At 44.6% G+C, this 12,373-nt stretch overlaps 1 protein-coding gene across 1 annotated transcript; it reads right to left on the minus strand.

Annotated features, from left to right (window-relative positions):
* Positions 1 to 7,790: 7,790 nt before the first annotated feature.
* LOC125535313 (cell division cycle protein 48 homolog) lies at positions 7,791 to 10,584 on the minus strand. The gene is made up of 2 exons (XM_048698368.1): positions 10,077 to 10,584; positions 7,791 to 9,957 (listed from the first exon to the last, which is right to left on the minus strand). The coding sequence occupies exons 1-2, from the start codon at positions 10,477 to 10,479 to the stop codon at positions 7,985 to 7,987; spliced, it is 2,376 nt and encodes a 791-aa protein (XP_048554325.1). The 5' UTR covers positions 10,480 to 10,584; the 3' UTR covers positions 7,791 to 7,984.
* Positions 10,585 to 12,373: the final 1,789 nt, after the last annotated feature.

Raw genomic sequence — 12,373 nt, forward strand, 5'->3', positions numbered from 1 at the left:
AAATATAGTGCACTTTTTACGTGTCTGCTGAACTTTTTTTAATACAATCTAAAAAATTTTAAAATGCACATTGAACATTTAAAATAATTTTAAAGATAGAAGAGAAAAATAGAAAAACCTGTCAGAAAACTAGAAATCCGGGCAAGGAAATACAAAGAAGAAGAAAATCATCCGGAAGCTTCCCAAACAGGTGAATTCAAAAAATGTCCGCGAATATGAAAAATATTTGTGAATTTGTAAGAAAAGGTGCACATGAAAAATAAGGAAAAACAGGAAATTAAATTCCGAAGAAAAAACAGAAAACTCGACCTAGGAAAACATGTGAAAGAAAAAAATGGCAAGAACTTTCAAAACCAATGGAAGCTTCCCGAAACAGGAGTACCCTACTGGGCCGGCCACTTTGATCCCTGTGTAAGCGATGTTATGTAAACGCTCGCAATGAGCGAAACATATTAGTTGGGCAATATGAGCTCTCCGCATCCTGTGCATGGTTGTAGGCTCCGTGGAGCAACTAACCAATGGTTATCACTTGCGGGGCTCCTCTAAGGGTCAATTTTTTGCTGGTGCGTACATCCGCCACCATGTGTCACGTGCTGGACGTTCCCTCTATTTTTTTTAACGTGTTTTCGGATTTAAATGGTTTCTTCGAGGCTTTTTGGCTTTTTGTTTCTTTTCCCCTGAGTTTTAGAGAATTCTTTTCATGAAGCACAACTTGTGCTTCTCGAAAAGGAGAAAACACAGCTATGCTTCCGCAATAAGCATAAGATACGCTTCACCGAAAAAAGGGGGAAAGCATCACCCGCAAAAAAGATGAGAACTGCATCTGTGCTTCGGGGCTCCGATTTTTTTTGGGTATTTATTTTTTATTCTTTTCGGATTTTGTTTTTTGTTTTTTATATTTGATTTTTTATTTCTTGTTTTTTCATGAAAAAAAGTTCACCGAAACCAATTAACATAGGATCTAATTTTGAAGATCTCGAGCGAGAAATCTAACGGAGAAAAAGGTTTGGTATTTGGACGAACAATTCAAGAGATAAAAATGTTTGGAATATACTAAAACATGGAAAACTTCCAACTTTTTTTTGAGGGTAACTTCCAACTTGCGACAAGTAGTGCATATGCAGTGCGCCACCTGTTAGCCCCCGAGAAGGTAACCCTTAATAGTGATTTCGAGGATTCATGCATTTTAGTCTGATTACGTAGCCAGCTTGAAAAGCTCACGCCTGCTAGTTGCACACATTTGATCAGCCCATCCCGACGCTCTTTGGTTTCCTTAGAATTCTTGGGACAAGCTCTACCAAAGAGCGTGCCCGGCTACTCGAACGCCCTATTTCTATTCCACGTCTTAAGCGCCGGTTATAATACAGTTCGCTAACCCCGTGCACACTCGAATGCCCTATGTATGTAAATGGACCGGCCCATGTAGGTCCTTTTTTCACCTTTTTTTTTGAACCATTCCAATGATTGTACTGATGGTTTCCTGCGCGGTTTTTCCGGCTCTCATTTTGGTTTTTGTTTTTTGTTACCTTTTTCCAATTTTAGTTTTCTCTTTTTATTTCTAATTTCCTTTTTCATTTTATCAAATTCATGAACTTTTCAAAAAAGTAACCCTTTATAAAAAAATGTTTTCCAAGTTTCTCTGAATTATTTCTATATCCATGAATTTTTCTCAAATTCGTGAAATTTTAAAATTTAACTTTTTTCAAATCTTGTGAACTTTTTTTCATTTTTTCGAACTTTTCCAAATTGCGAATTTTTTCAAAATTTTGAACTTAATTTCGTTTCATAAATTTTATTTTTAGAAATGTCAACGGCCAACGGTCGCTGGTCAACTGATTAATGCAGCTGGGCCTATCTTGAATCAAACAGATCTACAGACGTTGGGCTGGCGCATATACTCCCGTGCGTGGGCTTCAGCTAGGATAACTTCCTGCAAGGGCGCCTGGGAGAATCCATGTCAGCTCTCCTTTTTTGCACCGGTTTACAAAAGGAAAAAGGATGAAAATCGGTTTGGCCCATCGCGGAGGAGGGGTGTGCGCCCTGTACCGTTAAGCCTATAACGGGCGCTACGGACGGCGTTTAGGATTTGCCAGCACTCAATCGAGCGCTCCGGTTGGTCAAACGATTCTTTTCCCGGTTTATTCCGCTTTATCTCCTTGGTTCTCTCTCTCTCTCTCTCTTCTTTTGTTTTGTTTCTTTCGTTTCACATTCATTAAACTCGGGAGTTACCAAAAATGGTAATAATTTTTTATCCGAGCTTATTTTTAAAAATACATGAACATTTTTCCAAATTTGAATAATTTTTAAAAGCGATCATTCTTTATTTATAAAAAATACAATTCTTTTAAAAAACTGTATATATACAAATATAGTTTTAAAAGTGATCATTTTTTGAAAATTAGTATTTTTAATCAATTGACAATTTCAATTTGTTTTTTACATTATTCAAATATATATAACATCCAAATGTGAATTACCAAAAATACCCCTGCATTCAAATCGACGATGGGCATCATCCAATACCCACTGTACAAGATCTCTATATCAGTGCATCAAGTTGTATATGGCATGTAATATATATTCTTGTTCTTGTTGATCTGAAATCATCTGGCTTGCCAACTGATGGGATCCCAAAAGGGAACAAGCGGGTTTGGTGCTGCAATTTCTCATGTGTAGAGTAGAGTTCTACATGTCCAACGTTTTTATATGTTTTGTTCTTGACACTGCAACACTTATTTGTGTATACCCGCTTCTTATTGAATTGGTTTCAGTAAATGCAGACCTGCAAATGATAAATGGAAAGATCTGGTGATAGCTACGGAGAACCTCATGCCAATCTGGTTACTTTTCCTTCTATAGGTTTGACATACATGCTGGGCAAACTCTGTTTGAGAATTTATCCTTCCAGTAGATTGTTCTATGTGGCAGCACACAGGACATATCATCATTCCGGGTAGTGTGCGCGCGGCGCTTGCTTGCTTTTGGTGCAGGTGTGTGAGTGTGTGTGCGCTCGCGCGTGTTTTCAAGTGTGTCCGTGTACTTGTATCTGTATGTGAGAGAGAGTGGGAGAGATGAGGTAGCCACATCATCAAGGTGAGAATCAATTCAATTTTGATGCGACGAGAGATAATCAATGTCCAACATGCGTGCCCTCATGTTTAAACTCTAAGTACACAGGTGTATACATATTACAGCTTCTATGGACAAATCAGATACCCTCAATATATCTAATTTGTCCATATAGTTGTATAATATTGTAATTTTTTAATTATTTGTTGAATCTTTTAGAGATAAACTACCGCAATAATTCCTTCTTACAAAGAAAAATATTTTTTCATTGCTTTTTTTCTGTCATTTATATTCCTCTTATCAGATAAAACTACTCCTAGAATTCTTTCCTCCTTACTTTGATTTGCAGCGCATTGTGTTTAACTAGGTCATTGTGTTGATCTTATTTCCACATATTAAAGCCCATAGTGTGAGAATATTTTAGAAATTTGATACAAGCAGTGTAATTCATTGTGCGATTTTAATTAAGATACTTAGCATGATGATTTGTAGACTGAAGAGTTTTAATGTTGGCTTTTCCCTCTATATTAATATTTATAATTAATGTGTATGTGTGTGAAAATAAATATATGTGCCAGAGAAAAATATATACATGACCATGGTTATACAATGCTTTGCATGCCTAGTTTGTGTGCGTGCATAAATTACTAGCAATAAAGGAAAGTGCATTTGGGGGACTGGCTCCATGAAGCCCGCTATTATTATTTTCAGCCAAAATACTTTTTTCCGTACCTTAAAAAGTATGCACATCAAAATATATTTGTAGCATACACATACTAATTTTCATTAGCATATATATTCATATGTGGTGTACAAAAAAAATACAGGTACATAAGCATTTTCATTGTTGTATTTGGGCCATATTTTTTCTTTTTGTATAGCCTGCAAATAGTGGTTTATTTAATGAAGATTTACATATAGTTAGAAAACATGTATATGTTTTTTCAAATGATTTTTAAATTTTAAGTAGTTATGTCTTTCAAGTGTTGAATTCTAGTAATAGTGAGTACTAGTAGTAGACTGCCATGCAGTTGTTGTGACCCATGCTTGATTAGCACAACATTAGCACATGAGGATAGAGGCATGATTGTTCATCAAAGTAACGTGACTGCTCACTGAAACGATGTGCCTGAGAAGCCTCTAGTAAGCATGCTAAACTAGACAAACGTACCCATTACCATCGCTTGCTTAATTTTGATTGATCAAGAGATCTAGCTTTTTTAGTGTAACGGCCGAGCTTTATTGATTCACTAAAAGAGGGATGTGGCAGTTCTAGCTAGATTATGAGCATCATCATTTGACTGGCGCTGTTTGTGTCTAAAGATGGACACCTGAAATTCTCTCGCCAAATAATCATCTCCTTGAGAACCATGCAGTAGTCGCCCCTTGATTCACAACCTTGATTAATCTCCCGCACAACAAAGATTTTTGCAACATTGAAATATGTCAAGAGACCTAGTTGTTCCATGCATCAACCACATGCAGGTGTCCTTGGCAGGAGAACTGCTATACAGACGACATTCACAGACGATTTCAGCACGACACTCCATCTCACACCATCCATTCAAGACGCCAATGTACAGAAAGTTGTTGGATTTGGCATCGGCTCAGCATCGTGCAAGCAAATGTCGTCTGTGAAGTAGTTTCGCCTTGGCAGTGTGTGGGCTGGATTCCACTTCTCAGTAGTTCTCTAGTACGTTGTGCCCCTCCTGTGACACGTGCAACAATGTAGCCCGAAAATTGACTGAAAGAGCAGGCAAACTTATTTTTATATTTATTATTATTATTATTATTATTATTATTATTATTTGTATGTATATATACAGATGTGTTGTATTTTTTCCATGGTAACAGATGTGTTGTATGTGTGTGCGAATTTTGAAGAATAGGCATTTATATGCGACATATACAAAAACATAAATGTATGAACCAAAATGGGCATATCTTTTGTTGCTTTTGGGACAGAATTTATCATTTTTGTCTAGCCTACAATTTATTATATTTTTTTATGAAACTTTACATACACTAGAGAACATGCATATGTTTTTGCAGAAAAAAATTTGAATTTCTTGAAACTTTAATTTCAATTTTTGAAACATACCAGGCTCCATGGAGCCCGGGACCTACACTATTCGATCTTCCTTTGTTCAAATGGCCAATGGTTTGTAAATTAGCTGCTAGGTTAGCTCTGAATAAAAGCATTTTAGTTGTTCGTGCACATGGATAGGCTGGTTAGGATAATATGGAGCGCGCGCGCCCACACACACACACACACACACACACACACACACACTTTTTGGGTCGCGCGTCTGCACCACGATTAGAAAACTTAGATTTGCATATTCTGCACATCTTCATGTCTGCTTTAAGTTTTTTTTATAGTAAAACTTATAACGGTAGATGATTATAAATGATTTATTCATAAGTTTTTAAGTTCCATAACATAAGCTGAATAGGAACTTTGTGTGGGAAGTGCGAAATCAGGTTTCCAAATCATGGCACAGATATGTGGCCCACAAAGTGTGTGCGCGCCCCCTGCGTGCCCCTTCGAATTTCTCTCAAGAAATGGCCTAGTAAAACACTGATGCACTTCTAAAGTTCTAAGATGCATTTTTATTATTATCTTAGAGAAATTGATTGCCCAAATTAGTTTCTAGGATACTTAGGATAGTAACTTCTATTTTGCTGATCCATGAAGGATTTGACTTTCCATCCCTTCAGCTCCTCGGGTGTGGGAAGTACAATAAATTGTAATATTTACTTGCACATGGAAATATGATATGTGGAGGAATTGGTAAAATGAGAAAAAGCAACTCAATGTTGTAGTTCTCATGGGTAGAGGTTTTGCCTTTGGTGTAACACATAATTTCCTTCTAATTCTTGCGACAGGCAGCCCACAATGGTTGCCAGATGGAAGTAGAAGTTCGTCCTCACAAAGATGAAACACTATCAGGTGAGCTCCGACTTACCGCCCATGGTTGCTCTTTGTGAACCCAAAAAGTATGTTTTTGCCACCACAGTGGTTTCTTGTCTCATTGCATCTTGTCTTTCCAGGCCGCTCTCGATGATAGGTGCTCTTCTTTGATTTGAATAAGAGTTGTAGATGTTTGCTTTCGAATTCAATTATGATATATATTAATGGTCTCTGCCCATAACTTATATGGCATCTAATTCTATTATGTATCCCTCGGGTATATGCAAGTATGCCCTGTTACTAACTTACTTACAACAATTCTTGATTTCTTTAAACTGGCCATGTATGACTTCATTGTCCTCATAACTCACTTTTTCACTACATGAGGTAAACATGGATTTGATATATACTTGTTGGAGGTAGGAAATGATATTAGGTTCACCTTCATATGTTGATGTGCCAAAATTAGGGTGCTTACAAACCATGAGTTTCTCCCTAGGTGCATTTTAAAACTGCCAGATCATGGATTTTACAGAAACTAAAGCTATAAATTAGCATTCAGTTTGTGCTATGATATGAAGTGTACAATTCCTTTGTATGTGCACAAAAACAACACTTGCATAGGCAACATATATGATGAAACTAAAATAAGCTAGCATTCCATAGTTGCAGTGGCAAATAAGCTTCTATTTATCTTCATTTTAGCCCAATTGTAGTTGAGTAAATTGCATGGTATGCTTTATAGTTTCTACTGCACTATAGCTCATGTTGTTTGTCTATTCAATTTTTCTGCTATTGCTTAAACCATCGAAGGCTTGGCCTCACGTTAGGCCCAAATGGGGAGGATCAAGGAGTCTAAGATCAATGAGCCTTTCATCAATTCATAACTACAGTATGATATAGGGGTGGATGTTCTACACACAGTCAAGGGTATCTTATTGTCTTGTTTTCCTCCACATTATTATAATAAAATTAGGAAAATATTAGGATGTAACATGTGGTATAATCACCATACGGGATAGTTCCATGTTTCCTTTTTTTAACAAAAGGTGGATTCTATTGACTCAAACTGAAGCATCAAAGGGATACAAAACACAATGAACATGCACCTGGTCTACATGACTACGTTACACACAACCAAACACCATGCACACACACAACGAATCACTGCGACAAAGAGGAGACTCATACAGGACCAAAGTTATGGCTAGGCGGAGGGGAAAAAATCTGAGACAAGCAAAACAACGATCATGTGCACCAACCATCTCTTGACATCACAAGGATAACGGGAAAGATTCTTCAACAACGCCTCCTGAAAGAAAACGATGCTTAAGCGCCATTGGGTTTTCACCCCAAAGTTAAGAAATCCGAGCAATACCTTCAACCAAAGGCGTCCCCTTCTCTTGGTCAGAAGTTGCAGTGTTCCCGAGTCTAATTCAATGTTTGGGTAAGTGCCAACAATAGTGAACCATATTATGATCTACCATGACATCATTATATTATTTCTGTGGGGATTTGTGGCAACTGTCGTTCTGAGCTGATGTGCACGTCCTGTTTTTTCTTCTTCTATGATCCAGGAGCCTGGAATTGAACAGATGGGTAGAGCCATCTGCTACTCACAACATATCTATATTTCGATTTGTGCCAAATTCGTGTAAAGAGTTTTAGGACAGAAGAAATGCATTGCAGCTTTATGTAATTCATTCATGGATATCTTCATGTGTAAACATATTCAGGTCATTGTACGTGTTTATGTATTTCTTTCACGGCTCTTGGCACGTTTCGTAGAATCATATCAATACCAATATCTTTCATGTTTGAGAAAAGATTGAACAAATATGCCTCTGAAATGAACAAAGATGAACAACTAACACGCGTGTTCATCCGAGATAACTTGCCTCATCACAGCACAAGCCGTAGCAAAGTTCTCGCAAACTATGTAAAAGTAAAGCAGAACCATGCTGTTCAAATCTGCAAATTACAAATCCTAGATGTTTTGCCTCAGTAGAGCGAATCCTCGTCCATGGAAGCGTCGACGTCCTCCGCGGCCTTGAGCTCCAAATGCCCCTGCGGCGGGCCTGCTACCTGCGGCTGCGGCGCCTCCTCCTCGAAGCTCCCGCCCTGCTTGAACTTGCGAGCAAAGTACTCGTACTTGAGCACGTCCAGGTCGCTGACGCTCCGCCTCGCGTGCTCCATGGCCCCCAGGAAGTGCTTCCGGGTGATCTCGGCGCCGGCCATGGCCGCGGCCTTGCCGACGAGCGAGCTCCTCTGGATGACGTCGCGCACCGCCAGCTTGCACGCGCGCTGGCAGATCTCCGTGATGTCGGCGCCGCTGAACCCTGCCGTGGAGCGGGCCAGGTCCGGGAGGTTGACGCGCCTGGACAGCGGGGACCGGCGCAGGCACGACTTGAAGATCTGCAGCCGCGACGCCTCGTCGGGGAGCGGGATGTAGATGAGCTGGTCGAGCCGCCCCGGCCGGAGCAGCGCCGGGTCGATGATGTCCGGCCGGTTGGTGGCCCCGATCACGAACACCGTCTTCTTGGCGTTGATCCCGTCCATCTCCGTGAGCAGCTGGTTCAGCACCCGGTCCGACGTGCCGCCCGCGTCGCCCACGCTGTTGCCGCGCTTGACGGCGATCGAGTCCAGCTCGTCGAAGAAGAGGACGCAGGGCGCCGACTGGCGCGCCTTGTCGAACAGGTCGCGGACGTTCGACTCGCTCTCGCCGAACCACATGGTGAGCAGCTCCGGGCCCTTGACGCTGATGAAGTTGGCCTTGCACTCCCTGGCGATGGCCTTGGCCAGCAGCGTCTTGCCGCAGCCCGGCGGGCCGTAGAAGAGCACGCCCCGCGACGGCTCCATGCCGAAGAACTCGAACATCTCCGGGTGCTCCACCGGGTACTGCACCGTCTCCTGGAGCTCCCGCTTGACGTCCTCCAGGCCGCCCACGTCCTCCCACGACACCTTGGGGACCTCCACCAGCCCCGTCTCCCGCAGCGCCGACGGCTTGGTCACCTCCTTGGCGTGCACCAGGTCGTCCATGATCACCGACATGGAGTTGAGCACCTCCACGTCGATGGTGTCCGCCTCGAGGTCGATCACGTCCATCTTCTGGCGGATGCACTGGAAGGCCGCCTCCGAGCAGAGCGCGGCGAGGTCGGCGCCGACGAAGCCGTGCGTGTCCTTGCCGATGCGCTCCAGGTCGACGTCGTCCGAGAGGGGCATGTCCTTGGAGTGGATGCGGAGGATCTCGAGGCGGCCGACCTCGTCGGGCACGCCGATGTCGATCTCCTTGTCGAAGCGGCCGAAGCGCCGGAGCGCGGGGTCGAGGCTATTGGGGCGGTTGGTGGCGCCGATGACCATGACCTGCGCGCGCGGGCGGAGGCCGTCCATGAGCGTGAGCAGCTGGGACACGACGCGGCGCTCCACCTCGCCGTGCGTCTTCTCGCGGTTGGGCGCGATGGCGTCGATCTCGTCCATGAAGATGATGGACGGCGCCTGGGCCTCGGCCTCGGCGAACACCTCGCGCAGGTTGTCCTCGCTCTGGCCGGCCATCATGGACATGATCTCCGGCCCGTTGACGACCACGAAGTTGGCGCCCGACTCGGCCGCGATGGCGCGCGCCAGCAGCGTCTTGCCGGTGCCGGGCGGGCCGTAGAGCAGGATCCCCTTGGGCGGCTTCACGCCCAGCGTCTTGAAGAGCTTGGGGTGGCGCAGCGGCAGCTCGACCAGCTCCCGGATCTGCGCGAGCTGCTTGCGGACGCCGCCGACGTCGTCGTAGCCCGGGCCGTCGAGCCTCTCCTCGTCCTCCCGCTTGACCGGGCTGGCGTCGTCGCAGAAGACCTGCGTGCCGGCCGCCACGATGACGCACTCGTCGGGGTCCGTGTCAACCACCTTGAACTCCACGGCGTGCATGTGGCCGTGCACCACGAACCGGTCGCCCTTGCGCACCGGCCGCCGCGCGCCAATGAAGTAGGCTGCAAATCCATCCATCCACGCGCAGAGCAGAAAGAATCAATCAACAGCTCAAGAAGACGCAAGAATCAATCGACAGCTCAAGAAATGGTTGACGACGGTTACTAGAGAGAGGACTTACGCTTGACGTAGGCGTCGAAGAGGTTGCCGCTGATGCCGTCGACGGAGTCCTCGAAGGGGGAGATGGCGACGCGGGCGGCGTCCTTGACGCCGGGGCAGGGGACGACGGTGACGAGGTCGCCGAGGCGGAGGCGCAGGTTGCCGCGGACGACGCGGTTGACGCGCGCCAGGCCGTCGGGGCACGACGCGTCCTTGGCGGCGTAGCAGACGGTCTCGCGGCGGCGCTTGCCGCGGAGCGCCACCACGTCGCCGTTGAAGAGGTCGAGCGCGTCCATGGTGCCGGGGCTCAGCGCCACCGTCGAGCTGTCGACGGCGACCCCGCCCTCCGCGTCGTCCACCACCAGCCGGTTCGGCGCCTTCTTGCGCTCCAGGATCGCCGTGCTGTAGTCCTTCTTCGGCTCCATGGCGCTACGAGCGTGCGTGGCAACGGCGGCGATCGATCGATCAAGCTTCCTCGGCCGATCTGATCGGAGATCGAGCGAGTCGGCTGGATCGAGTCGATGGCTGGCCGCCGGGGCTCTGGATGGAGGCTTCACGGCGTCGCGGTGGGGGTACATATATAGCGAGCGGGAACCGACGTACGTGGCCGCCACGGAATCGACCGACCTGAGTTCAGCTTGCATTGTCGGTTACTGTCACGTCCGGGAACTCATTTTTTCCTTTTTTGATTGCGGTCTGCAATGGAAATTGCAAACCCTTCGTCAGCTATACTTAACATAGCGCTCGCTCTCTCTCTCTCTCTCTCTCTCTCATGGTACCATAGCTTACTTGTGTGCCACGTAAGCAAATTGCTGACGTGTACGCTCCGCTTAATTAAGGAACATATAGAGAGTGTGTGTGAGAGAGAGAAAGATGGCCTTTCTATCTTCCTGGTCCTGCAACTGATGCATATTTACAACTTCCCCCGATCGGGCGGTATGGTCGTTCCCCGAACAACTCATGAATTCCATTGTCCGGGCTCCTGCTCCGCGGTCACCTTCTCACCCCATTGGTGTCATTGCATTCTCGCCTCCTTTCCAAGTGGACATGCGTATGCCTTCACCTTTGCCTGATCATGTGGCATATGTCGCCCCGATAGGAGAAGCGCACGGGGAGATGGGGCAAACTGATCATCGGTCACGTGACTCTAATTTATAATTTATGTGCACTGCACAAACAAGATTAGTCGGAAGCGCACTGCAACATCTATAAGTTTGCCATCTATTTGAACTTGTCTGCATTTATTAAAATGATATTCAATGCCTACCGCACCCCTTGCACAAACTTATGTGTATTACATGTGTGATTGTGTCACCGATTTTCGCCTCCAATCCGAGAAGCTGAGGTCTTTACTGAACTCACCACCCCAAGCCATTCCCATTGAGTTGAAGCACTGACTAGAATGTGAAATCTGCAACTTCTGATTTGGACATATATGAATGTATGAAATGCAATGCAATGCAATTATGAGATGAATATGGATGTATTGTGAAATTTTGTGAGTGTATATGAGAGCAAGCCGCAACAAAAATCTAGACTTCCACCTCCGAAATGGAAATAGTTGTTGTATTATGAGTGTTGGCCGAAAGAAAAACCAAAATTCCACCTCGTATATGGAAATACAGAAAGTTATGTTCCAGAAACCGCATGAAATGTTGGTGAATTGGAGGTGGTTCTAAAAGAAAAGTTACATCTCTAGTGTTCAAAGTATTGAAGGTCGTTTGCCTTTGGAAACCGCTTGTAGTGTGAAATCATTACATGTGGTTATCCATCCGCCTCTCATACTACAAATATTAATGACACATGCTTAGATGCGGAACGGGAAACCGTCTCTGGCCAATATACAAAAACCTCCTCTAAAGTTCACTCTTATATTAGTTGGGGTTTTCAATTGCAACTCTTTATTACAATAGCCTTATGAATAACCATTTTTTAATGGCACATGTCTTGGGACAAACCGAGCATGTTTCTTTCCGTAGGGTTTATTGACATCCCACCTTGCAACATGGAATGACACTTGGAGCCCATCGAGTTGTCTAATGAGCCTGGCATTTTCAAATGAAACTCACAATAGAATGGAAAGTTTGACATAAAATTGTTATACATGATGATGGCTCACACTGATGTATATGTGGATAATAAAAACCGTGGAAGCTAAAACTATGTCTCAGATATTCCTATGGTTCATGCATCAAAGGATAGTCTTGAGTAAGGACAACCTCGCATGTTGAAACTAGAAAGGTAGTAAGCATTGTGCCTTTTGTCCTCGTAACGAGTCCATTAAACACACATTCTTTGAATGTAAGCATGCTTGTTTGG

Source organism: Triticum urartu, chromosome 2 (assembly GCF_003073215.2).
Source record: "Triticum urartu cultivar G1812 chromosome 2, Tu2.1, whole genome shotgun sequence".
NCBI classification, from domain to species: Eukaryota; Viridiplantae; Streptophyta; class Magnoliopsida; order Poales; family Poaceae; genus Triticum; species Triticum urartu.

Bases quoted from the DNA above. Each gene is read 5' to 3' on its own strand.
- LOC125535313 (XM_048698368.1), bottom strand. From the start codon at position 10,479: ATGGAGCCGAAGAAGGACTACAGCACGGCGATCCTGGAGCGCAAGAAG. The intron at 9,958-10,076 runs GTAAGTCCTCTC...ATGGATTTGCAG, and splicing joins CTTCGACGCCTACGTCAAGC to CCTACTTCATTGGCGCGCGG.